Genomic DNA, 23,042 nt, shown 5'->3' with positions numbered 1-23,042 from the left:
AGAGGGACTGGTCATGTGAAAGGTTTTAACCAATAAAACACAGACGGCAGGATGGACTCACTGAAGAATACACAGCGGGGAGCTCTTGGAAGTTCGCCGACTTTGTCATCGATGTCTTTAAACTCTTTATTAATCACCTTACGTTTCTTTTATTTCATAAACTCAGGTGCTGTATATAATAGACATTGAATTTGCAATTCCTATTTTTTACTGACAAATCGACCATTTCCAAATCGATATACCAAATGGGGTGTTTAGAAACGAAAGCACTTACTTCCGGGTTGGCGTTATAAATCAAAACACTTACCTCCGGGTTTTTTTTTTTGGGGGGGGGGTTACGGGTACCCGGGTACCCGACCTTGACCGGGAAAGGGTACCCGGTTCCAGTCAAAACCGTAAACAGACAGGCCTAGTAAATTCTCATACATGTATTTATCTGATAAATCGTGTGTAAGGACCTTACATTTTATGCCACACTTACCTTACGTGTAGAGAACTTGGAGACACCATTCAGTTTACTGTGTTTGAGAATCCTGATCTTCTGAGGAGTAGCTGCACATATGTATGCCGCCCCATTGACTGCTCCATAGGCAAACAGATGACAAGCCTGACCAACGAGACAAACTCATGGAAATTACAGAATGAAATATGGATCATTCTGTATCAAGTCAATACACATCACACAGGTCAATCTCACAGATTTGTATTAGAGCTGTCCATTTTCAAATAATTTAGTATTCAGTTACTCAAAACTGCGTTTGATCAAATATTCGGATATTCGAAACTGCCTGCTGCAACTGCATGCTGCACTGGTAAATAGTTGACCAAAGAGTGTGCTAATTAAAATTGGCGCACGGCGATAGATATTGGGCGCTGGAGTGTTTTGCAGTAGGTATTTTATAACTGTGAAAAGGATTTAACCTGCTAAAAGGATGGGAACAATGAACCTCCATCGACAATAAAGTTACCAAAAAGTTGACAAAAAAGTGGCAACTGACAATAAAGCGCCACAACTTTACAATAAAATAACAACACAGTTTTGTGTATGCGGATAGTCTTTGTTTTCGAATATTCAAACCGACAAAAAGCTATTCGAGTATTCGGTTGATGATGACAGCCCTAATTTGTATGGTCATATAAGAAAACACTAAAACTAAAATCTGAACATTTAGGGTTTAGACTGTTAGCAAATTATAGGCATCATACCATATATGGTATGATACTGACAGACAAATTAGGTGATTTCCATCATAGGAAAACACTCAAACCCAAATTTGAACATTTTGGGTTATACCGTTAACAAATTACAGGCATCTATGGTATGATACTGTCAGACAAAGGTGATTTCCATCATAAGAAAACACTCAAACCCAAATTTGAACATTTTGGGTTATACCGTTAACAAATTACAGGCATCTATGGTATGATACTGTCAGACAAAGGTGATTTCCACCATAAGAAAACACTCAAACCCAAATTTGAACATTTTGGGTTATAACAAATTACAAGCATCTATGGTATGATACTGTCAGACAAAGGTGATTTCCACCATAAGAAAACACTCAAACCCAAATTTGAACATTTTGGGTTATACTGTTAACAAATTACAGGCTTCTAAGATATGATACTGTCAGACAAAGGTGATTTCCACCATAAGAAAACACTCAAACCCAAATTTGAACATTTTGGGTTATACTGTTAACAAATTACAGGCTTCTAAGATATGATACTGTCAGACAAAGGTGATTTCCACCATAAGAAAACACTCAAACCCAAATTCGAACATTTTGGGTTATACCGTTAACAAATTACAGGCTTCTAAGATATGATACTGTCAAAGGTGATTTCCATCACAAGAAATGATCTAGTTTGCAAATGACATGAAAGCTTTTAATTGTCAGCTTCACATTTATCGAAATAAATGTTGCCCTGATACACAACAAAGCTTGAAATCCTGAGAACCTTTAGCAAAATGACATATTTACTTTATAAAATGCAGTAGCAGACCAGAAACATCAGAGCCATACAAGACACAAGCACAAACCCTTATTCAGATAAGAAATCGATTCTTTAGATTGTTCCAGTTAAATTGCTAACATAGTCCAAACAATGAACAACCACACTGCAAATTTATTGTCATTTAACACAACATTTTTGTTCCAGGTTAAAAGGTCAGTTTTAAGCACAACATAAATGCTCATAAAATCTACACTTGGTGTGGATAATGTAATCATGGTAGTCTTTAAATCCCACTTTCCTTGCACAGATTCCTTGCGAGTGTTTTCTTTCTAAATGACGTTTTTATATTTTGTCTGATCAAAGCATCTTGACCATTATACAAACCTGAATATTTTCTATGGGCGTGTAGTTGATGACAGCCTCGGTCACACTAGCCTGACTAGCCATAGTCTTCAAATGTGTCAGGTCTGCAAAGCACAGTCTACGCTCAGGGCCTGACAGCACAAATTAAACAGAAAATACAGAGGCAAAGCATGATTCTTTGGAAAATTCTATCAAACTGCTTTTCAGAAATCAAACGTTGCAATCCAGCAATGGATGACGTTTCAAATTTGACATTCTTCCTTACTTTTAAGTACTACAGTGAAACGCCACTATAACGAATGGGGAGTCAGGTTGGCGTAGCGGTACTTTCCTCGCCTTCCACCGCTGTGACCCGGGTTCGAATCCCGCCTGGGCCAATATGCGGATTGGGTTTTCAGTCCCTGCCTGATTCCGTGGGTTTTTCCCAAAATATTCTTCTGGGCTTTTCCTCCCACCTCTAAAACTGTAACTTCTTCTCATTGTCTTCTCTCCACAGGTTTCTTCAGGCTTGCGAGCTACAGTGCCTAGGGCGCTTTTGAGGAATCCTTGGTTTCATTACCAGAAATGATTAATAATAATAATAATAATAACAAACATGTTACAGTGGTTGTTTGTTATAGTGATTGTGAATTATAATAGAATTTACTATTTCGGGAGCCATAGGAGATGTTCATTATAGACAAATGTCAGTTACAGCGGTGTTCGTTATAGCAGCGTTTCACTGTATAGTCAGTTACTAGATGATACTCTTCACACCATGAGATAGAGGCTGTGGTGTGCCAGTTATAGTCAAGTATAAAGAGTTGGAGACTTACCAACAGTCATGATAGCAATGCCAAGAGGAGCTATAGCCTTCATCTGGAAGACACTGTCTACACCATTCAGCTGTGATAGCGGCTGAGGTTTATCAGTGCTGGCCATAGCAAACAGTCCATCTTCAGAGCCAATCAACATCAACTATGATCAAATTCATACAATGAATACATCATTAACCAGTTTCTTAACTCTTCGAACTCGCATGGAATCAATCGTCGTAATGAGATCATGTAATCAAAACAATACACTCTGACATTCAAGTGGACTCATTGTAAATAGCTGTCATAATTCTTAAGGTGATTTCTCAGCTTGCTGCCCACAAAAATAGAAGTTTTGCTTGTAAACTTTGCAAATCAGCCAAAAATTCCACACACCACAGTAAACCAATCTGGAGTCAGGAATCTTATTCCATCAAAACCTTTGGCTTGAGTCATTATCGGCAACCAGGCCCCTCATCAGTTTAAATCAAACAATTTTAAGTTCTCCATTGGCTTTTCCACAATTAGTGGGACAACCTTTGTTTTTGTTCAGATTTTTAATTTTTATTTTCTCTATTTTTCTTCTTCCTTGTTCTTCCAAATTCCCATAGATTTTGTACATGTTTTTTTCTTGGTGACACTTTGAACATTTTGAATGCTAACATTTTGATCAAACTTAACACTTGGACCATATAAAGACGGAGGTCATCAGGTTCATTTTTCAAAGGCATAGGCCTAATTCTACAGAACTATAGGTCCAATTCGGTTTAAACTTGGTATGTACAGCGTACACAGTCAGGGAAGTGTTATAGGTTAGAATTGAAGTCACGTCATAATGACATCAATCAACTTCCTTGACAATTTTTGAAACCCCTCAGAAAAAAAATGCAAAATTTTGGCATGTCTCTTTTTCCTCAATATCACTAGGCTTTTTAATTCAATTCAATTTAATTTAATTAATTAATCAAACTCTCTATACACATATAAAATCAGGGGAAAAGCCCTGTGATCTGTCCTAAAACAAACACATAGATCTCTTGTTCTCTAACTTATAGCAAATGTGCTGCGGAAAAGCTCCAACGTTGTTTCAATTACTCGTATTGAATCTTACTACTAGTTTATCAACAACTCACCTCCTGGCTAAGAAGCAGCGTGCAGTTGATATCCATTTTATTCTCTCCCTCCAAGCTCAGGAGGGTATTCCCCAAGAGACGTGCATTATCTCTGGCAACCTGTGCACCCACGCTCCCTTCACTCATGACAAACTCCAGAGTCATCATCCACTTCTGTTTGTCTGAGAAGCTGGAAGCCATCAGGAAGAGTGTACGTCCAGGCCAGCAAGTTGTGTGCGGATGCAACTCAATGCGTAGCACGTAGGTGAGGTCAGTCGATGCGGTGTTGCCTAGCTCAGCAGCAGTCACTCCTGCGTGGATCGTCACCCGACCATCAGAGGGACACAGGTCAAACTCATCACCCGGTTTACTGGAACCTGAAACACAATCACAAACTAATTTCAAAATGTGTCATTCATTAGGATGTGTGATGCTTTTGTTTCTCATGGAAACAAACACTTCATTCATGACTGTCAACAAGTAACAGTTTGTAAGATTTGAAACTTTGCATGGGTGGTGGTATGAACTAGTGAAGGTTTGCGGTAACGCCATGTAGAAATCTCTTTTGGGAAGATGTGTGGTTCTGAAAAGAACCGGTTTGTGGTAAAACTCAACGTTCTGATCAGTATGCTCTGATCGTCTTGAGGAGAAAACAAAAATCAGTATGCTCTGAGTCTGATCTTCTCCTGCAGAGGATCAGAGCATACTGTTTGGAACGTTGAGTTTTACAACCAACAACCAACCCGTTCTTTTCAGACCACACATCTTCTCAAAAGAGATTTCTACATGGTGTTACCTCAAACCTTCACTAGGTAACAGTTTATTGACTTTTGAGTGACCTTGATTTCTTGCAATACTATTATGCTCTATTTCATGAAGAATAAGAACAGGCCAATGTTCTCTTCACACAATGGAAAATGGGAAATGCCAAACAAATTTGATGTCACAAAACATTCACAGTAAACTTTGGAGCAGTTCAAATGTGAAGAACATTGTGCAAATCTGCAGTGCGAATACTTGCCATGATGTTTAATACAGATTTGGTATTTCTTCTCATGCCAAATATGAATTTATAGAAATTATAGATAAACATGAAAGAAACATACACAAATAAACGATTTCAGGCATATAAACCTTGCTTTCCTTCATACCATACTTGCATTAGATGTGACTTACCATTGGTGTTCTCCTTGTCATAGATACATAGCTTGGTTCCTTCCAGGACCACCCACTTCTTATCCCAACCAGATTTACCATTCCTGCGGGTACAAAATTCATGTACCAAAATTCATGTGAGGAGGGGAAACAAAGTAATGGAGGAATTCAAGGATTCCAGTTAAAAACCTATGTGGGGTATTTAGGAGGATGCTTATACAAGATCCAAGATATTAACTTTTCTTTTCAGTGTTTTTGGGTGATTTAAAAAAAAAAATTTTTGGAGCACCTTTTTTCCACCACTAGCGGGATGTTGCGCTTCGCGCGGCACCCGCTAACTGGGTGGAGTCGTAAAGTTTGCATTGTTTGCAGATTTAAATAAGTTGTCAGTGGAAAAACAAAACAAATAAAGCAGTAAATAAATAATGAGAATCTGGGGAAAATCAGCCAGGGGGCGACTTGATACAATCATCTGACCAGACAGACATTTTCTTCATTGTCTTCGTCTGATAAATTCCCTAAATATCCAAATTATTCATTATCCCATATTCATTAGCTACAGAGGGCCTACCTCAGCAAGTAGCACCTGCTATTGGAAACCGGAAGTGGGGAAAATCCACAATTTGGAGTGAAAACTTGACAGTTTTATAAACGAAAATTCCTCAATCTGCATGTTGGGAGTAAGGAGTAATGAGTGGGATGTTTTCATAGAGATAATGTTGTAATATTGAACTATTCAAAGTCTGAAAGAAACAAATTTGCCAAAAAAAAGCAAAACCAAACAAATAATTTTTTTTCACATGCCAACCGTGACTTCAGAGGACAGTGAAACTGTAGCATATATATACAACCATGGAGCTATAAGATATCTAAGCCTCTTTATTGACACTTGCATTGTGTTACCACACACTTCTTAGGCCTTTTACAAAAACACGTGACAGTGACACACAGACATGAGACATCAGTGACACACAGGCATGAGACACCAGACAGACAGACAGCGTAGGATCTTTAAATATAGGATTTAAAAGTTTATACTGACGTATGTGAGCAACATATGTAGGAGTAAGGATGTGACTTTGTGCTTAATTTTGCTGTTAAGCAAATATTTTCCACCGTTTAAACGTTTGGCTATTCACAAAGGCTGACGAAAATTTGTAAACGGAATTGTTTTCGTTTAATCGTTTAATCGTGACATCCTTACGTAGAAGAGGTATGGGACATTGAACTTGGCCGCGCATTGAATACATCAAACACAATACATTTTATATTATATAACCGACATACAGATCCTTGTCATTTGATTGGTGGAACTCACATCACGTGGCATTTGTTATTGCTCCCATTCATGCCGCGGCTCAAAAAGTACTATCCGCCCATGGGGAATGGGAAATACTATTCAACAGTTAGGATCATGACGCGGTATTTGTGTGCAAATGCATGCTGGTGTGCGCGTTCAGCGTTGCGCGTAGCGCGTATTGTTCCAAAGAGCCAGCGCTACAGCGTTGGGTTCAAACATTTTCGTGAAAGGGTGGTTTGGAAGAGAGAAATACATTTTCCTCCAATTTTGTATTGAAAAAAAAGTTCAAATATATCAAATGACAAGGATCTATATGTCAGTTATATAAAACAAATATTGAGTGGCTTTAAATTGTGAAATGGGAGGAATATTATCGCTCGGTAAAATCTGGACTTTTCCAGTTCACTCGGCTTCGCCTCGTGAAATGGAAAAGTCCAGATTTTACCTTGCGATAATATTCCTCCCATTCCACGCTGAGCCACTCAATATTTGTATACCATGTATATTGGTGACTCAACAGATGGTTGCCAGTCATTGGATACAGTGAAATCTTGCTAAGTCAAACTCTGATAACTCAAAACAACTGTTAAGTCAAACAAAGAATCCATTGCCTTCAGTAATATAACAATGATATACAACGCTGCTTAACTCAAAACTCTGCTTAAGTCAAATTTTGAACCTGTTCCTTTGAGATTTGACTTATGAAGATTTCACTGTATATGTACTTTGATCAACCACATGTACTGAAGTGCTTCCTATGGTTTGTAAATTGAATTTTTTTCACAGACATCTATCATTTAAAAAAAAAATGCAACATGAGGGTTTTCAAAATGACATACACATCACAAATCAAGAACATGTGCCACATTGAGTGAGCACTACACTACCTCAGTAATGACAATCTAAAGACATAATCATCAGACAACTCCTCAATCCCACGAGCGTAGCCATACCTGGGTATCTTCATCCAACTCTGCAGGGTGACTGAGCCATTCTCCCCTTCAATAGGACCCACTTTAGGCGAAGCTGTCTTGCAATGCATGGCCTGACTGAAATGCTGTACGTACTGGGATGGCAGACCACATGTATGGGGTAAGGATGAGGCACACTTGAGGTGACAAACCTGGTGACACTCTGCATAGAGGAAAGATATCAATATCAACAGCCACGCAGTTGAAAATAAGCAGCACAGTACTGAAGGTATGTATGATCATTTGTTTTTTGTGCTTTTTTTTTTAAATTGAACTTTGTATTTGGAAGCAAGAAATTTGCTAAAAAGCTTAGGGTGCGCAACAACTAACCTGTAGAAGTTTCAGTTTAGCAGATACAATACATGTTGATAAAACAGTGAAAACATATGCACAACTTTTTGGTCTCGTAATTTACTAACTTGCTTCCACTGCTAATGCACATAAACAGTTTGCTTGTGGGTATCATATTTTAAATTCACCTTCAACGTTAGTTTTTGCCAAAAGATTTCTGCCTTTTTAGGATGAAATAATTTCACAGGGTATTTTAAATCAGTCCTATCTTAACCTTGAACAAGGTTTCTGTCATTAAATTGGTAGGTACTTTTCCGACACCTTTCTTTGTAAAATTAATGCCAAAAGCAATATTGATGTTTATCTTGATAATAAATTCATAACATTTCACACAAAAATGTCCCCACAAATGCAGGGTGGTCCCAAAAACGGAACCTCATACTTCCACTACCCTGAGACTCAAACCACCTGTATCAATTGATGAAGAATCCTTAATTATGATACCAAAATATCCTGATTCAGTCCAGTACTTTTTGCTGCAGAGCCTATTTTGTGAAGCACACTTCTTTCATGTGGGTATTATTACATAACAATCCCTCTATCAATTACAATGTAAGTCAACCTCCCAGGCACGGTTTAGTAATTCATCGGGACAAAAATGCCCCCACCTTACTTCACAAAATAGGCTCTAGAACAAAAACTACTGGACCAATTTGAGCACCTTGATTTCAGTTTTCTTCTAAAAAAATTCTCCATACATTGGTATATGTGTATTGATGTTTATCTTGAAAATAAATTCATAACATTTCACACAAAAATGTCCCCACAAATGCAGGGTGGTCCCAAAAACGGAACCTCATACTTCCACTACCCTGAGACTCAAACCACCTGTATCAATTGATGAAGAATCCTTAATTATGATACCAAAATATCCTGATTCAGTCCAGTACTTTTTGCTGCAGAGCCTATTTTGTGAAGCACACTTCTTTCATGTGGGTATTATTACATAACAATCCCTCTATCAATTACAATGTAAGTCAACCTCCCAGGCACGGTTTAGTAATTCATCGGGACAAAAATGCCCCCACCTTACTTCACAAAATAGGCTCTAGAACAAAAACTACTGGACCAATTTGAGCACCTTGATTTCAGTTTTCTTCTAAAAAAATTCTCCATACATTGGTATATGTGGTTTGAGTCTCAGGGTAGTGGAAGTATGAGGTTCCAGGGTTTTTTAGGGACCGCCCATAAAAAATCTTACCTTGGCATTTTGCACACTGTCGTCCAAAGTGCACAGTATCCACACAGACAGCACACTTAGTGGCACGTGTGTTGAGTCCGGTTACCAGACGATGTGGTATGTTATGCTTCATACGTTCCTTCAAGCGTTTAGCCTCTTTGCCACTCTGCGCCGTCTTACGCTTGGAGCTAGCCCTGGCGTTGGGGACTGGTGTGAAGAGGCTAGGGCTAGGCTGGTTGGTTGGGGATAGGACTATGGCTGATAACAAGTGAGGATTGGCTGTATGACCAACAGGCTTGGGAGTCTTGAAATCGGAGCGGGGTTTGGTATTGGCTGCAATGACAGGAAGAATTGGGGGAGGGAAGGGAAAGAAAAATAATACAAATGAATTAAATGCAACAAAAAATAATATTGATAATAATGTGGTGCTTACATGTATATGGGTCATTCCACCGGGTTGGGGAACAATGTGTGACATATGACCATATTAAGAAAAGCATGAATGCCTTGCTAGCAGTTGCTCTACATAATATTTGTGGCTGGGTGTTTCACTACTGCAGAAAGTTTGAAAACATTTCAATGCATTTTGCCAAAAATATGAGCAAAAAAGTCATTTTGGACGTAACATTGACCGCTGACCGTGTCAGTGTAATGTCCAAATATGACATTTGTACCTTTTTAAAATTTCTGCGAAAGATTACCCAAATTCACTCTGCGTACTTCTTACTATTCATGCAACACAATACGAAAAGCTTTTGTTATGGTAGTCAGGTATAGAATGGAGCAGAAATGATAGCTTGGTTGTGTGGATGTAACATTGACATGGTGTAAAACCCAATGTCACACTTCCATTGAGTGATTTTTACACCGTTACATCCACACTTGAGGTATTGTTTCTGCTATATTTGAACCCTGACTATACCAAAACAAAAGCTTTTATTGGTGCTTAGGTGTCCAGTTGTAAATATGCAATGTAAGTTTTGGTAATATTGTAACATACATGTAAAAAAATGGCAAAAAAAAGAATATTTGGATGTAACATTGACACGGTGTCAATGTTACATCCGAATTAATACATTTTTGCTCATATTTTTGTCAAAGTACTTACAAATGATTTCAAACTTTCTCAAGTATTGAAACACCCTAAGACAAATATTATGTTGAGCAATTGTTTAGAATGCATTGATACTTTTAATAATACATGTATAACCAAATATATGGATGTAACATGCACTGCTCCCAACCCAGTGGAATGACCCATATAGCACTTTATACCAAAGGTCTCAAAGTGCTTTACACTTATTACCCCTGTTCATCAGGCCATGATAGCACATTCTGAGTGGGCCAATCAGATCAGAGGTAAGACGGCATTGTCCAGGCACATATATTAACCAATAAAGAATGCAGAATCATTTAAGGGCGTTGCTTGTCTTCATGTACATACATGATATGAGATCAGGTCGCAAGTGTAATCCAAACAGTACAAAATCATTTGCTATAAATTCAGATCAATAAGAAAAAGTTGTAGTTAGTAAATATGTTGGGGTTTTTTTACATTTGGTGTTGAATATCGGAATGAATAGTTAACTTGAAAATTATTAGGCTTGATTAACCAATAAACACTGGCAATAATATATTAGCTAGCAAGTGCCTTCAGTTAACCAATTGGCCAAAGGAAGAAAAAGGTGACATTATGGGAGGTTGTCCAACACAGAAACTAACACAAAGTACTAAAATATAAAATATTAAAATATTAAATACTAACACGCTACACTAACACAAAGATGGAAGAGATTTTAATGTCTAAGATGTTTATTTATAAACAGCTGCATACAATGACTACACCGTCTGAAAAGTTGAAAGTTGTTATTTGGGACTACAAAGCAAGCTGTACAAACCTTCCATCTTAGCCACCTGTAGTTCTGCCTTAGTCTTAGTCAGTTGTCGTTGGAGATCCTGTTTCCTACTTCGCTCCATCTCTAAGGCTTGCTGTAGCTCCTTGTACTAGATGGGAAAAAAAATCAAACCAGAATGCATAGATCCAAACTGTTGTACAACATGATTAATGAAATCAACGTCTTATGATACGCTGACAAAAACAAAGATTGGAGATTTTTTATCATGCCTAATTTTCTATTGTCCAAACTCACTTCAACCCTTTCTCACTGGAGCGCCTGAAACCGACGGAGGACTCTATGCTTTTTTTCAGAGAGTAAATACAATGTATTACAATGTAGTACAGGTGCGTATGCGTTAAAGGAGGATGTTGGTCCGCCTTCATATTTACCTCTGAGGTTCATATGGTAATCTAAGACACAAAACAAGACATAAATTCTTATGCTGTTTCAATTAGTAGGCTGTTTACTGACATCTCTCTCGTATTTTTGGTTTCAAAGCAGTTGTATTTCCAAAGTGGCAAGTATGATAAAGTTTAGGCATGAGATCAAATTTGTCGAATTTTGTGGAAATTTTACTGCTTGAAGGGAATATCTGTAAAAGTCGGCCAAATTCAATTATTACTAGATATTTATAAAGATATTGGTTTGCTGTGGCCTCGTGGTTAAGGGCACTGGATTCGTGGTCTGCGGGTAAAGCTGCGGGTTATGGGTTCGAGTCCAGCCGGGGTCATGGTGCATGTGCCCTTGGGCAAGGCACTTTGTCACTCATTGCTTCTCTCCACCCAGGAGTAAATGGTTACCTGCGAGGGCAGAGATGGTTATTGTGATTGGATAAGCTTGCATGCGCCTAACAGGCGGCATCGAGCTGTATACTCCCCAGGGAGCTGAAATGGTAATTGGAATTGGCCCAATGATCAGGAGTAATAATAATACTGTAAGCGCTGTGATTTAGTTTACTAATAAGAGCGTTCTTCAATGCCAATTATTAGGCCCTATTATATTACATATTTCTGATTTTTTTATTTTTTTTTTATTTTACATTAATCAATGTGAAAGTAGCTATACCAACATGTGCATACGCACCACACACTTTACTGCCGCCTACCCTGTCAGTAGGACCAGGGATGTATTACCTCAAGATAAGCTCCTAGACTGCCAACTATAACAACGATGCCATGGCAAGTGAAGTTACTGGTGGAACCTTTACAACAGACACACTGTCATACAGATTTTCCACTTCTTCCCCTCACACCATGTTGCATGTTTGTACACTATCTCCCAAGATAAACATTATTTCAGAAATGTACAAGCAAGATTCTGTCTGAACACGTGATGAAAACATTCATTAATGCGATTGATATTTCTGCATGACAGCTAACTTATTAATTCTAGTGTTTGCTGTTTGAGGCAAATATAATAACAACACTTTACTGCTAAGCGTGTTTCTATATAGCATGGTTTACCTGCATAGGAATACTTGACATGGTGCTGTCCTTGGTTGATTTGCCAAACAATCTCTTCTTCTTCTTTTTGGGCGGAGCTTCAACCTTTGCTTGGAGGAAGTCAATCAACTTGGTCTGCTGGGCTAGAGTACCTTCTAGTTTCACCTTCTCATGGGTATGCTGCACCTGTATATATTAGATCAAAGAGCAGTTATTAATACAGCAAGTTAAACATGATATTTCATTCGGCAAGCTCGGTGGTCTAGTAGTAAGATGATTTAGAACTTTTTCATTTCAACATTTCACATGTAAACGTCACATCCTTATTACCTCCGCCAAGGAGGTTATGGTTGGTTGGTTTGTCTGTTAAGAAAATAACTCAACAAGTTGTAGACAGATTTGCATGAAATTTTTTTAGGGATGTTCCCTGGTACAAGTACAAATCGATTAGATTTTGGAGGTGATCCAGATCTGGGTCTGGATCCAGGATGGTTTTTAAGGATTCTATACCATTTTTGCGAGTATTTCTTTTGGGTGTGCTTACAATATGGCGGGGAATTGTTAAGGCCCCAAAAAAATAGTTCTGCTTCCGGTTACCCTACCTACCCTATTTTGACAGCCCTGACCCTCATTTTTTTTGGGGGGGGGGAAGAAAAAGAAAAAACCATCAATTAGGCCTGCTACCTTCTACCCTTGACTACACGCGGATACCTACATATGATCAACACAAAAAAAATTTGCTCCAAAAAATACAAAAACTTACCTACTCTATTTTCAAATACCATGTAATCGGATGCAGAAGTATTTTGGTTTTTCTTGCCTTAAGCCTTGGCTGAGGTTTGCGCTCTCTGAGTGCTTTCTAGAACGGTTATGTATTTCTTGAACTGAAACATACAACTCTAAAAATCATCCAAAAATCATCTTTAGAGGCAAAACATTTCAACTAAATTTTACACATAATTACGGTTATAAAAAAATATATTTGAAACAAGGAGTTTTTTTTTCTCTTTCTTTTTGGTTGTATCTCCATTTCAAGCTCTGCCTAGAAGTGTCTGGTTTTGTCAAAACACATCAAATGATTGAAATATTGCAGTAGAATCGTGTTTGAATCGCGTCAACGCAGCTTGTGAAATATTGTCCAATTACATGATATACAAATGGACGTGGAACGCGCAAAATCTGAGACAAACCAAACTTAGTGTACAAAACCTCCATAGAGTTGTCTAAGGGGCGTGGCTAACTCGCAAACGGCGATAGGTTAATTGTACAATACCTGCATGGTTTCCATCTGATTCTCCAGGTCTTGCCCCTCAGCTTTCAACTGTTCACCTCTCTCTATAGCTTGCTCTAGACTCTGAGTCAACTTGAATGTGGTCGTCTTATTCTTCTGCAACTGTCCTGTAAGCTCAGATACCTGGGGCAAACAAGTCATAGCATTTATTGGTTAGCTACAGCCATACAGGTTTTAAAGAATTCCAGTGCTTCACGTGAACATAATATATTTTCTTGTAATGTAAGTTACCAGCCATGGGGAAATTCTACGTTTTTTTTCTGAGGGAGGAACGTTGCCTTTTCAAACTATCCAGCTGAAGTACAACTTATATAAAAATGTTTGTACAAATTGCAAAAGTCATTTCTTTTTAATCAGATCCCTTTAAGTAAAACCTTTTTTGAGCTTTCTAATAGCTCCCCTTACTTTGTTGTTTTAGATACCTGTCTGCAAAAGCCCTTTTTTCACGACAGCTATGATTTTCACGACCACTGTTATTAAAGAATAAAGGATAGACTTACAGCAGGGTTCAACCTTCAACCTTTTTTTCACTAGCCAGCCAAATTCCTCGCTTGTCAAATCTGTTTGCAGTTTTTTTTATATTTAAAGGCCCATACGTGGGGAAATTGAAACCAAGAAATTGGTTGATCTGAAAAAGTAGCATGTTTTATCATAATCCATACAGTAGTCAAAAATACAAACCATTGGTATCCATTTTAAATCTAAAGAAAGGTAAATTGTATAAACGTTTTTTTCTATCCTATTCTTCATTAGACTTCAGGTTTTCATGTTATCCTGATGTAGTTACCTCTTTCTCAAGTTGTTTGTTGTCATCCTTTTCCTGACTGCATGCTTTCTCAACTTCCTTGAGATTAACCTCAAGTACAGCATGTTGCTTTTCAAGTTCATTCATCTACATACAAAGAGGAAGCAGTTCAATTTATCAAATGACTAATCTGATTGATATTTTCTGAGAACACAAAAACAGGTCAAATGGGGAAAAAAATTCATTAAAAAAATTTGTTCTGTATTAAATTCCACCATAATCTTTACGTGTGAAATCTATGTTTGTGCCGATTTTAAGTATGTGACTTTGCGTTTCATTTTGTAAACGTTTAGCAAATGTTTTAAGAACCGTTTAAATGTTTATACGTTGAGCCATTCACAAAGGCTGACTGACGCATGCTCGCCTGTGTTGTTATATGTTCAATTCTCATTAATTTGCAGCACACAAATTTGAAGTGATGTCACAAATCGTTCATGCTACGTACAATTTGGCCCTAATACTTACACTTTGAGCCATCTTGGCAGCTTTCTGCTTGTGTTCCTCTACGTGTGCTTGCCACATCTCAATCTGTGCCTTGTGAGTTCTCTCTTTTTCTTGCAAGGTATTGTTAGCCTCCTTCACCTTCTGCTCAGACCACTCCCTGCAATAACACAAGAAGAAGACTCAGTTTGTTGGGACACAGCTTGTCATTAATTCAGCATTGGGTTTTTCTGCCCTACACTGACGTAATATCACAAGAACCATGTAACCAGTGCCTTTGTAGCATGAATTTAGGTTTTATGAAATACGGACTCATTGGTGGTATTGCGCATGCTCATGCATAGATAACTAGGAGAGGGACCAGTCACATGAGAGGGTTTACCCAATAAAAGGGAAAAAGAGTCCGATTTTCACACAAGTCCGATTTTCATATGACACCATCCCAGAGATTGCGTGATACAAACTGGGTGGGACTCGAACCCACAAGCACCTGTTCACTAGTGCTTCTTAGATTAAGCAGCTTTCAGGTATTGATCTACTTCACTGACAAAAAAACTGGCCAATTTTATTTTAAGAAATTCAAGATTTGAAAAAACCTAATAGAGGATGGACAATTAAAGATTTACTGTCTTCTTACATGAAAGATTTATGTGCTTTTGACAAAATTTGATTTTTCTTCCCCTTAACGAAAATAGAACTTGTTTTATGTTTCATTTCAATGAAAAAGTACTTTTTTTGCTATTTTCAGCATCTGCAACCCTTGCAAAAAAATTTTGAGTTGCTTTTGTGCATAAACAGATCCGCCCTTCTGGAGACTGGTTCACAGTACGTCCATTATTGATTCAGATGGGGCATGGGAACCAGTCTTAGAAGCAAAAACTGAGTTACTGTACTGCCGCAAGTAATTCAATATTTAAAGTAATAGACCTTATTCCCGGGGGAAGCCATTTCCGATCATGTTCCCTGAATGTTTTATAAATTGTGAACTGTTGAATGGGATGGTGCCAGACTATTTTATGATTGGAGTGCGATCCAAGCCTCACTTTTAATTATTTTTTTTTAAGTGTGGTTAAAACAGTAGGGTATTCATTTTTGTTATCACAAATTTATTCATCAGAGCAGACAGGTATTTCTACTTGCAAGTTCCAAAATTGAACAGTTTAGCTTTCAATCTAATATGGCCTACTCGTAAAAAAAATGTCGCCCATCAGACCATCTCCGGTTTCAGTAGCATGGAACGACTGAGAATATTTCTATTCCCCCTGGATGGGATGCTAGTCCATCGCAGGTTACTCCCCAGCTAATGCCGGTACCCATTTATACTCCCGGGTGGAGAGAAGCAAGTGGGGATGAAGTGGCTTGCCCAAGGACACAACATATGACCAGCAGCTGGATTCGAACCCCTGACCCTCTGATCATGAGTCACAAACCCTAACCACTAGGCCACACTCCCCCACTATGGCCAACTCATGAATATTCTATAACTGAAAGTGGGGCCAATGTTTTGGTTAGATGTCTCATTCAAAAGTGAATAACTTTTGTATTGCTAGAAGAATAGCAAGTCAAACAACAAATCTATTTTCGGGATAAACCTTGAAAGTAACACAGACAGCAGAACTTTCAGAAGAGATATCGGTTAAAGTCCAGTCAACAGTAATATTATGATATTATCTGATAATACTTCACAAGTAAAGTACAAGCAATTATTTGTTATCAATGCTAATGTAGTATTTCTACCTAGCCTGTTTCTCGGTCTCCAATGCTTGTCCAGCTTTCTGTAGCTCCATCATCTTCTGGCTCAGTTCCTCATTGAGACTGTCTCGCTCTTGTCTGAGTGTCGTCTCCTTTTCTTCCATCTTAGCGCTCAATGCTTCCATGTCTACAATCTGTTCCTCCAGCATCACACAAGACGACTTCAGCATGGAGATGGTCTGGTGATGGTCATCAAGGACAAAATTGAAGGAAAACATGTCAAAAGAATAAGGAAAAAACTGCCTAACATGATTTACCAGGAACCATACCCATCCTGGCAAACTCCAACACCATATGGGAAACTGCACACACACATTTCTGACTTTGATTCTGGAGGTGTGCCAACCCAATGTAAAAGACTGTCAGCTTAGGGGTACTGTACCTATCCTGACAGACAAAACATGCCGTTGGGGTTTGATGGGTTGAGTTCTGTTAGGGTTTTAATAAATCAACCCTAGCTCCCTAGCGTCATTTAATAGGAACTGGACCAAGTCCATCAAATCCATCAATCACTGGGCTTCCAATACAAAACTGTACATAATGGCATAATGGAATCCACCACTGATGCACTGGTCATGGACTTGCTACACATGGCTTTAATCACAATAGCAGTACAAGAAGCTAGGTAAAATCACTCAGCCCAAGTCCATCATACTCCATCAATATTTAGTCTCGCCAGGCATTCTGGACCAAGTCCCCCAAAATCCACCAAAATAGGGTTATGGATTTTGATGGAGTTGGGGTGGCTAGGGTGCATGGGTTCTAACCTGTTTAGGACTCTGAACATAGAATTGTGATATGCCCTTTACCTCATAAAAGTGAAATACAAGTTGCATGTTGATGACATTATTCCTTACCAGTTCCTGATTGGCACATGTCCTTCTCTTCTCCCTCAGTTCCTCATCTATCTGCTCGTTGGCCATCTCCAGTCTCTCTTTCTCCTCTCTCAGTCCTTCGGTCTCTGTCTCCATCTCACTGTTCTGTAGCATGAGTTCCTGGCAACGTTCTGATGTCTCTGTTAGCTGCTCCTCAAGCTCTGTGATCACTGAACAGCTTGTCTTCAGCGTCTCAAACTTGTCTTCAATCTCTTGCTTCTCCGTCTGATTTGGAAAGTGAACAATAAACTACGCTGAGGTAAACAAATTCATGATGAACTTTATCTACACTAGTCACCGGTCAATGACGGGTAAATGAAGTTTATGAGAAATATGAGACCCAATATGTAGCACCTTTATAAAAGGCATACAGCCACTGCCAGAAACACCGGGGCATACCCCTTCTCTTAGCAATAAGTGTTACTGGGTTCTTTAACCCTAACCCTGCCAGACGCAACACAGTGCATCAGGTGGAAAAGTCTGGTGCACTTTGATGCATTTAGCTACCAACACCAGTGCATAAACAGCCGCTTCTCAGACAATGAGAGCTAGTCCCATTGACTATGCCACAGTTGTATCCTGCTGCATTCGGTGACCGCAGACTCTGAGGCAGGTTGGCCTTGAGAGTGTTGCCTGATGGATCTTGCTGCACTGGGCAGGCTTGTCACTTAGACAAGTGTTGCATGTTGCTGCGTTTGGCAGGGTTTCTAGCCAAAATACCCTGGATACCGTAACCATTGCACCACAGCCCCCCGGTCATGGGTTTAAGTCCCCCCAGAACTTAAATTGCAATGAATAACCTCATTTTTTCTCTGTTTTCCTGCTGTTTGCCAATATTCTACAACTCTATCTGGGCTTGTTAGTACCTGTATCTGATGTAGCTGTTGTTCTGCCTTTTGCTTGTATGCATCCAGTTTTCCCTGCAGCTTGCTAGCTTTGTCTTGTAGGACGGCCTTAGAATCCTCTAGTTGTTGTATGTTCTGGTTAGCATCCCTGGTGATGGCGTGAGCATCTCTCAGCTGCTGACGTAACTCCTGCATCTCTTGCTCCTGATATCTTGCATTCTGAGGAAGAAATATCACCATAAAAACCTAAGTCTACATGTACCAGCATGATCAAGTTGTACTTGTGCATGTAACTCACTAATCCTTTTTATGAGGCTTATCTGGCTGATATGTGACCTGTTCTGTCAAAAGCAGATGCTTCTGGGCAGAGGTTGAAATTGAGATAGGGCCAAAAACGCTGTGGTGGTGATATTTTTCGATTTCCTAATTTTTGCATATTTGTAATCCTAAACACGTCTAAAATATAATATAAAAGTTTGAAACCCTAATTTGAACTCTAAGTATAGTATTTTTGATGATTCGTTAAGGTATATATCAGTTAAAGATATGTCACTTGAAACAAGTCTTAAAATAGACCCCAAACTTAAACTGCCATTTTCTCCGTTTTCTATTTTTTGACACGATGAACTTCAAAATAGCTTAACTTTGCCCAGGAATGACCGGTTTTAAAAATTCAACCACTTAAATTAAAAGGAAAAAGTACATATTTTAATAAAAAAGCAAAAATCTCATTTTGACCTTATGCCCAGAAAAGTCTGATTTTGACAGAACAGGTCACATATTGGCTTGTTTCAGATTTCATAAGCCAGAGTTTACCTACCTGGTCAAGTTGTCCTTGTAACTCACTAATCCTTTTCTTGAGGCTTGCCTGGCTGATATTCGCTTGTTTCAGCTCACATTCCACTTTGCCGAGTTGTGTCTCAAGGTAGTATTTCTCCTGTTTGAGATCAGCGACTCTCTCCTCCCCAGCACGTCTACAAGAATACAAGGCAAAGTGTAGTTTAAAAATGAAAACCCCCAGCATTCACATGTTCACATATTCACTTTTGAATGAGACTTCAAACAAACAAAATACACCCACGATCAGTCATGGAATATTTACCTTAACAGATTTTGAAGTATTTGCGGCCCAACAATACTTCAGGCATTTGTTTTTGTGCCATTTGGTTGAAAAAGCAACCCAATGTTATAGCATATTTTCAGAGGGTTGACAACAGCAATGTCCAAAACATCCAAAATGAACATCTCAACTGAACCACAAACGGAAACTGACTAGGTGAATTATAACAATTTTTGAAAGGTTGAACGAAAAAATTGATTGGAGCAGGGTTTGAATGTGCGACCTCCAGATTGCCGTTCCGGTGCTCTACCAACTCAGCTTTCCAGCCCTATGTTGGCTGTTCCCCAATTTGTCAATATCTTTGATCAAGGGGCGCTAGTTAGAAGCCATAAGCTCATATATGTATGCCATGCAGCCGGGATCACGCCCAAAGTTACGATACAGACATAGGAAATAGCAAACGGACATCCCTCAGCGAGGTTACGGCTTTTTATTACAAATTCAAGCACCGGAACGGTAATCCGGAGGTTGCAGGTTCAAACCTCGCTCTAGTCAATTTCTTGATTTCAAATGAAAATTGTCAGGAGAGAAAAACTGAATAAGCTTACTTGAGTTCCTTCCTTTCCTGTTGCAGTTTGTCGTTCTTTGTTTCCATCATTTCTTCAATCTGTCTCTCCAGCACATCGACTTTGCTTTGTAGCATTGTAATAGTCTGTTGGATAACAACATAATAGTCAGTGTTTGTTCCATTTTAGTGATAGATTCAAGTGAGGAACTTACAGTACGTTTAACCAGTGACTTTGGGTCAGCACATGTAGGTATGTCAGTACGGACGGAATGGACATTCATTGATCATTGCAAGTTAGCTCCCAAAAAATGCTTTGCACTGTCATGTGCTACAGTGATGTGGTCAGGTGTATCACAAGTCTGGAAGAATCACAAGTCCTTTTACAAGCCCAGTCACAAATAACAGGGTATGACTAACAATGTAATTCTTTGTCATAACTCATTTGAAGAGCTTGTGACTTGACATGAAGGATTTTTGATGAGCTTGTGATGGACTAGACTAGACTTGTGTTTCCTTCACCAAAACAATTTGTGATAGAGACTAACGTCCTCCAGTGCCCTTAGGTATGAGCACTTTGAAGACTGGCAATCAGTGTATATATTTGCATATTTTTGGCTGGTACTCACTGCTTCTTGTTCCTGTATCTTAACCTGGTGTTCCTGTGAGGCACCGGCTACTCGTCTCTCCACTACATGATGTTGCTCCCTCTTAGCTATGGCTAGTTGCTGCTGCAGATCCTGTCATATGAGAAGTCGATAACGTCATGTCAGATTATCCCCCGGTAGTCTACACAAACCATTACTTTATGTGAGGCCTAATAATTACAGTGAAAAATGGGCAGAAGGCTGGTTTAGGGTCGGTCGCGCCATAATGAATGTGAAAAGCTGGTAGGGCTGTGCATCAGAACTGGGTACCCGAGTACCCAATCGCTGATGTCAGGAACCGGTTCCAGACTATGGAATCAAGTACCCGTAATTAATTTCACATATTACTTAGTAACTTCTCAGACAATGAAAAAGAAAGGTTTTGAATGTCATTTAAATAGGGAATTTTCAAAATGAAAACCAGGCTTCATGGAAAAACAAAACAGATTCTCGTTTATGACGCTTGCGAAAATGCAATTTACACGGTAAAGCTAAAGACCTTACTGTACACACTTGTGTTTTGTACACACTTCTGTTTTTTACTGTATTGACGCAATGATGTGGTATTGTTATTGTGCAGATGTTTATGCACAATCTGGACAGCAACTTCCAAGATTTGAATTTGGGGTTTGGATTTCTTTTACATGCTTTTTTATATCGGTTACCCGATTCCCGAACTACCCGTATATGCACAGTTCAAAACGCTGGGGCTTCAGCAACAACTATAAAGAGCGTGTAAGATGATCGCGCATCAATATTTCAGTCATGTGACCATTGTACGACCTTTACCGTACAGATTTGCCTTTTTAAAACAAAATCGTAACATGACTATCAACATAACATATTGTGGATGCAATATGAGAGCTATAATCTTTACAAGATCTTTTAATTGAGATATAATCAGACAAAAATATTGACGCCTTTTACTCAACTTTTGGTAAAATTGTCAACAATTTTTCTTCAGAAATTTTAATTGACATCTATTGTATACCACATGTGTTGAAATGTTTTGACACTATCCTTATAGTTGAATGACAATTTAATAATATCTCAAATGAAAAATCTCAAACTAGACATGTTAGCCAATATTTCTTTGACTGGATTTGATTCATCTAACTCGTCAGGAACCAGCTGCATTAGAAGAACAATATTCATCTTTAGACCAAGACTACACTGTATCAACACAGTTACCTTGACCCTCTGCTCCATCTCTGCTTCCTTCTTGTGTAGACTTCGCTCAAGCCGTTTCCTTTCCCCATACGCTGCCTCATACTTTTCTTCCAACTCCTGCAAATACAACAATGTTTACATATTACAGTAAAAAAGTATCACTTTTTGCCAGCCACAGAATGTTAAGCCAAAAAACGCATTAACAAAAACTTAATTTCCATATAAGCCCCCGGCTTCCGAAGATACCTCCATAATTTCCAATGATTTATTGTTCTTTCTTTCTCATCTATCTACATGTATAATCTTAATAATATTATTTATTACTTCACTTTGTTACATTGTTTAATAAAAGTTGTGGGATTATGGAAATAAATGTTGATTGAATTGGATTGAAAAAAGGTTCATTGAGGTTTGTAGACACAATATTTCATATATAAGATAAATTTTCCATATGTCTTCTTGGAAGAAACTGCCTTGGAGTATAGGAAATTAATTGCGTTAGTCTGGGCTTCTTATAATCAAAACTAGGCCTACTGTTAACTTACTGGAATCTGAATCTGAATCTGAACTTGAATCTTATTGTTTAAACCCAACATGCAAGCGGATAATTAGTTGTAGAAGAATAACATGCAACGCTAATGTCCAAATGTACAAGATTTTGTTGGTGTGTGTTCAGCTGTTCCTTTACAACATAATCAGTTGTATACTTACAATAATCTGTTTGGTCAGATCTTGATGTAGTCCATGCTTTGCCTGTACTTCCTCTATCAGTCTAGTTTCACGTTGCTCTACAGTATGAAGACGATGCTCTAAGGAAGTCTGACAATCCTGCAACCAATATATGTAGGAAATAGGAACATGTGTCATCAATCACAATAGTATTTCTCGATTTATACTTAAATTTGTTCAATAATCATGATAATCATTTTATTACTTCTCAACCAGTTAACGCCTGAGGACGTGTAAACACGATCTGGCAATGTGTATTCGCAAGGGCAGGAGACAAGTTAAATCGTCAAGCTTTCCCTAGTCTCCGGCTGTGGACGTTTTTGTACACACCGTGTGT

At 38.6% G+C, this 23,042-nt stretch overlaps 1 protein-coding gene across 3 annotated transcripts in view; it reads right to left on the bottom strand.

Annotated features, from left to right (window-relative positions):
* Positions 1 to 23,042, bottom strand: part of LOC119727016 (citron Rho-interacting kinase-like) — a 46,748-nt gene that overhangs the window by 7,438 nt on the left and 16,268 nt on the right. For 2 of the 3 annotated variants that reach the window (XM_038198897.1, XM_038198898.1), the window contains exons 15-34: positions 22,688 to 22,804; positions 21,998 to 22,093; positions 20,789 to 20,899; positions 20,203 to 20,306; positions 19,355 to 19,508; positions 18,556 to 18,753; positions 17,672 to 17,914; positions 16,800 to 16,993; positions 15,087 to 15,222; positions 14,604 to 14,708; positions 13,799 to 13,939; positions 12,547 to 12,711; positions 11,084 to 11,189; positions 9,207 to 9,518; positions 7,637 to 7,817; positions 5,405 to 5,487; positions 4,250 to 4,605; positions 3,138 to 3,279; positions 2,344 to 2,453; positions 482 to 607 (exon numbers count right to left, since the gene is read on the bottom strand). In XM_038198897.1, coding sequence (XP_038054825.1) covers positions 482 to 607; positions 2,344 to 2,453; positions 3,138 to 3,279; positions 4,250 to 4,605; positions 5,405 to 5,487; positions 7,637 to 7,817; positions 9,207 to 9,518; positions 11,084 to 11,189; positions 12,547 to 12,711; positions 13,799 to 13,939; positions 14,604 to 14,708; positions 15,087 to 15,222; positions 16,800 to 16,993; positions 17,672 to 17,914; positions 18,556 to 18,753; positions 19,355 to 19,508; positions 20,203 to 20,306; positions 20,789 to 20,899; positions 21,998 to 22,093; positions 22,688 to 22,804 — 3,180 coding nt within the window. The remainder of the gene's footprint in view (positions 1 to 481; positions 608 to 2,343; positions 2,454 to 3,137; positions 3,280 to 4,249; positions 4,606 to 5,404; positions 5,488 to 7,636; positions 7,818 to 9,206; positions 9,519 to 11,083; positions 11,190 to 12,546; positions 12,712 to 13,798; positions 13,940 to 14,603; positions 14,709 to 15,086; positions 15,223 to 16,799; positions 16,994 to 17,671; positions 17,915 to 18,555; positions 18,754 to 19,354; positions 19,509 to 20,202; positions 20,307 to 20,788; positions 20,900 to 21,997; positions 22,094 to 22,687; positions 22,805 to 23,042) is intronic. The other variant, XM_038198899.1, reaches the window with a different exon arrangement.

The sequence above is a fragment of the Patiria miniata genome, unplaced genomic scaffold, assembly GCF_015706575.1.
Source record: "Patiria miniata isolate m_02_andy unplaced genomic scaffold, ASM1570657v1 HiC_scaffold_2, whole genome shotgun sequence".
NCBI classification, from domain to species: Eukaryota; Metazoa; Echinodermata; class Asteroidea; order Valvatida; family Asterinidae; genus Patiria; species Patiria miniata.
This window is presented reverse-complemented; position numbering and strand designations above follow the sequence as displayed.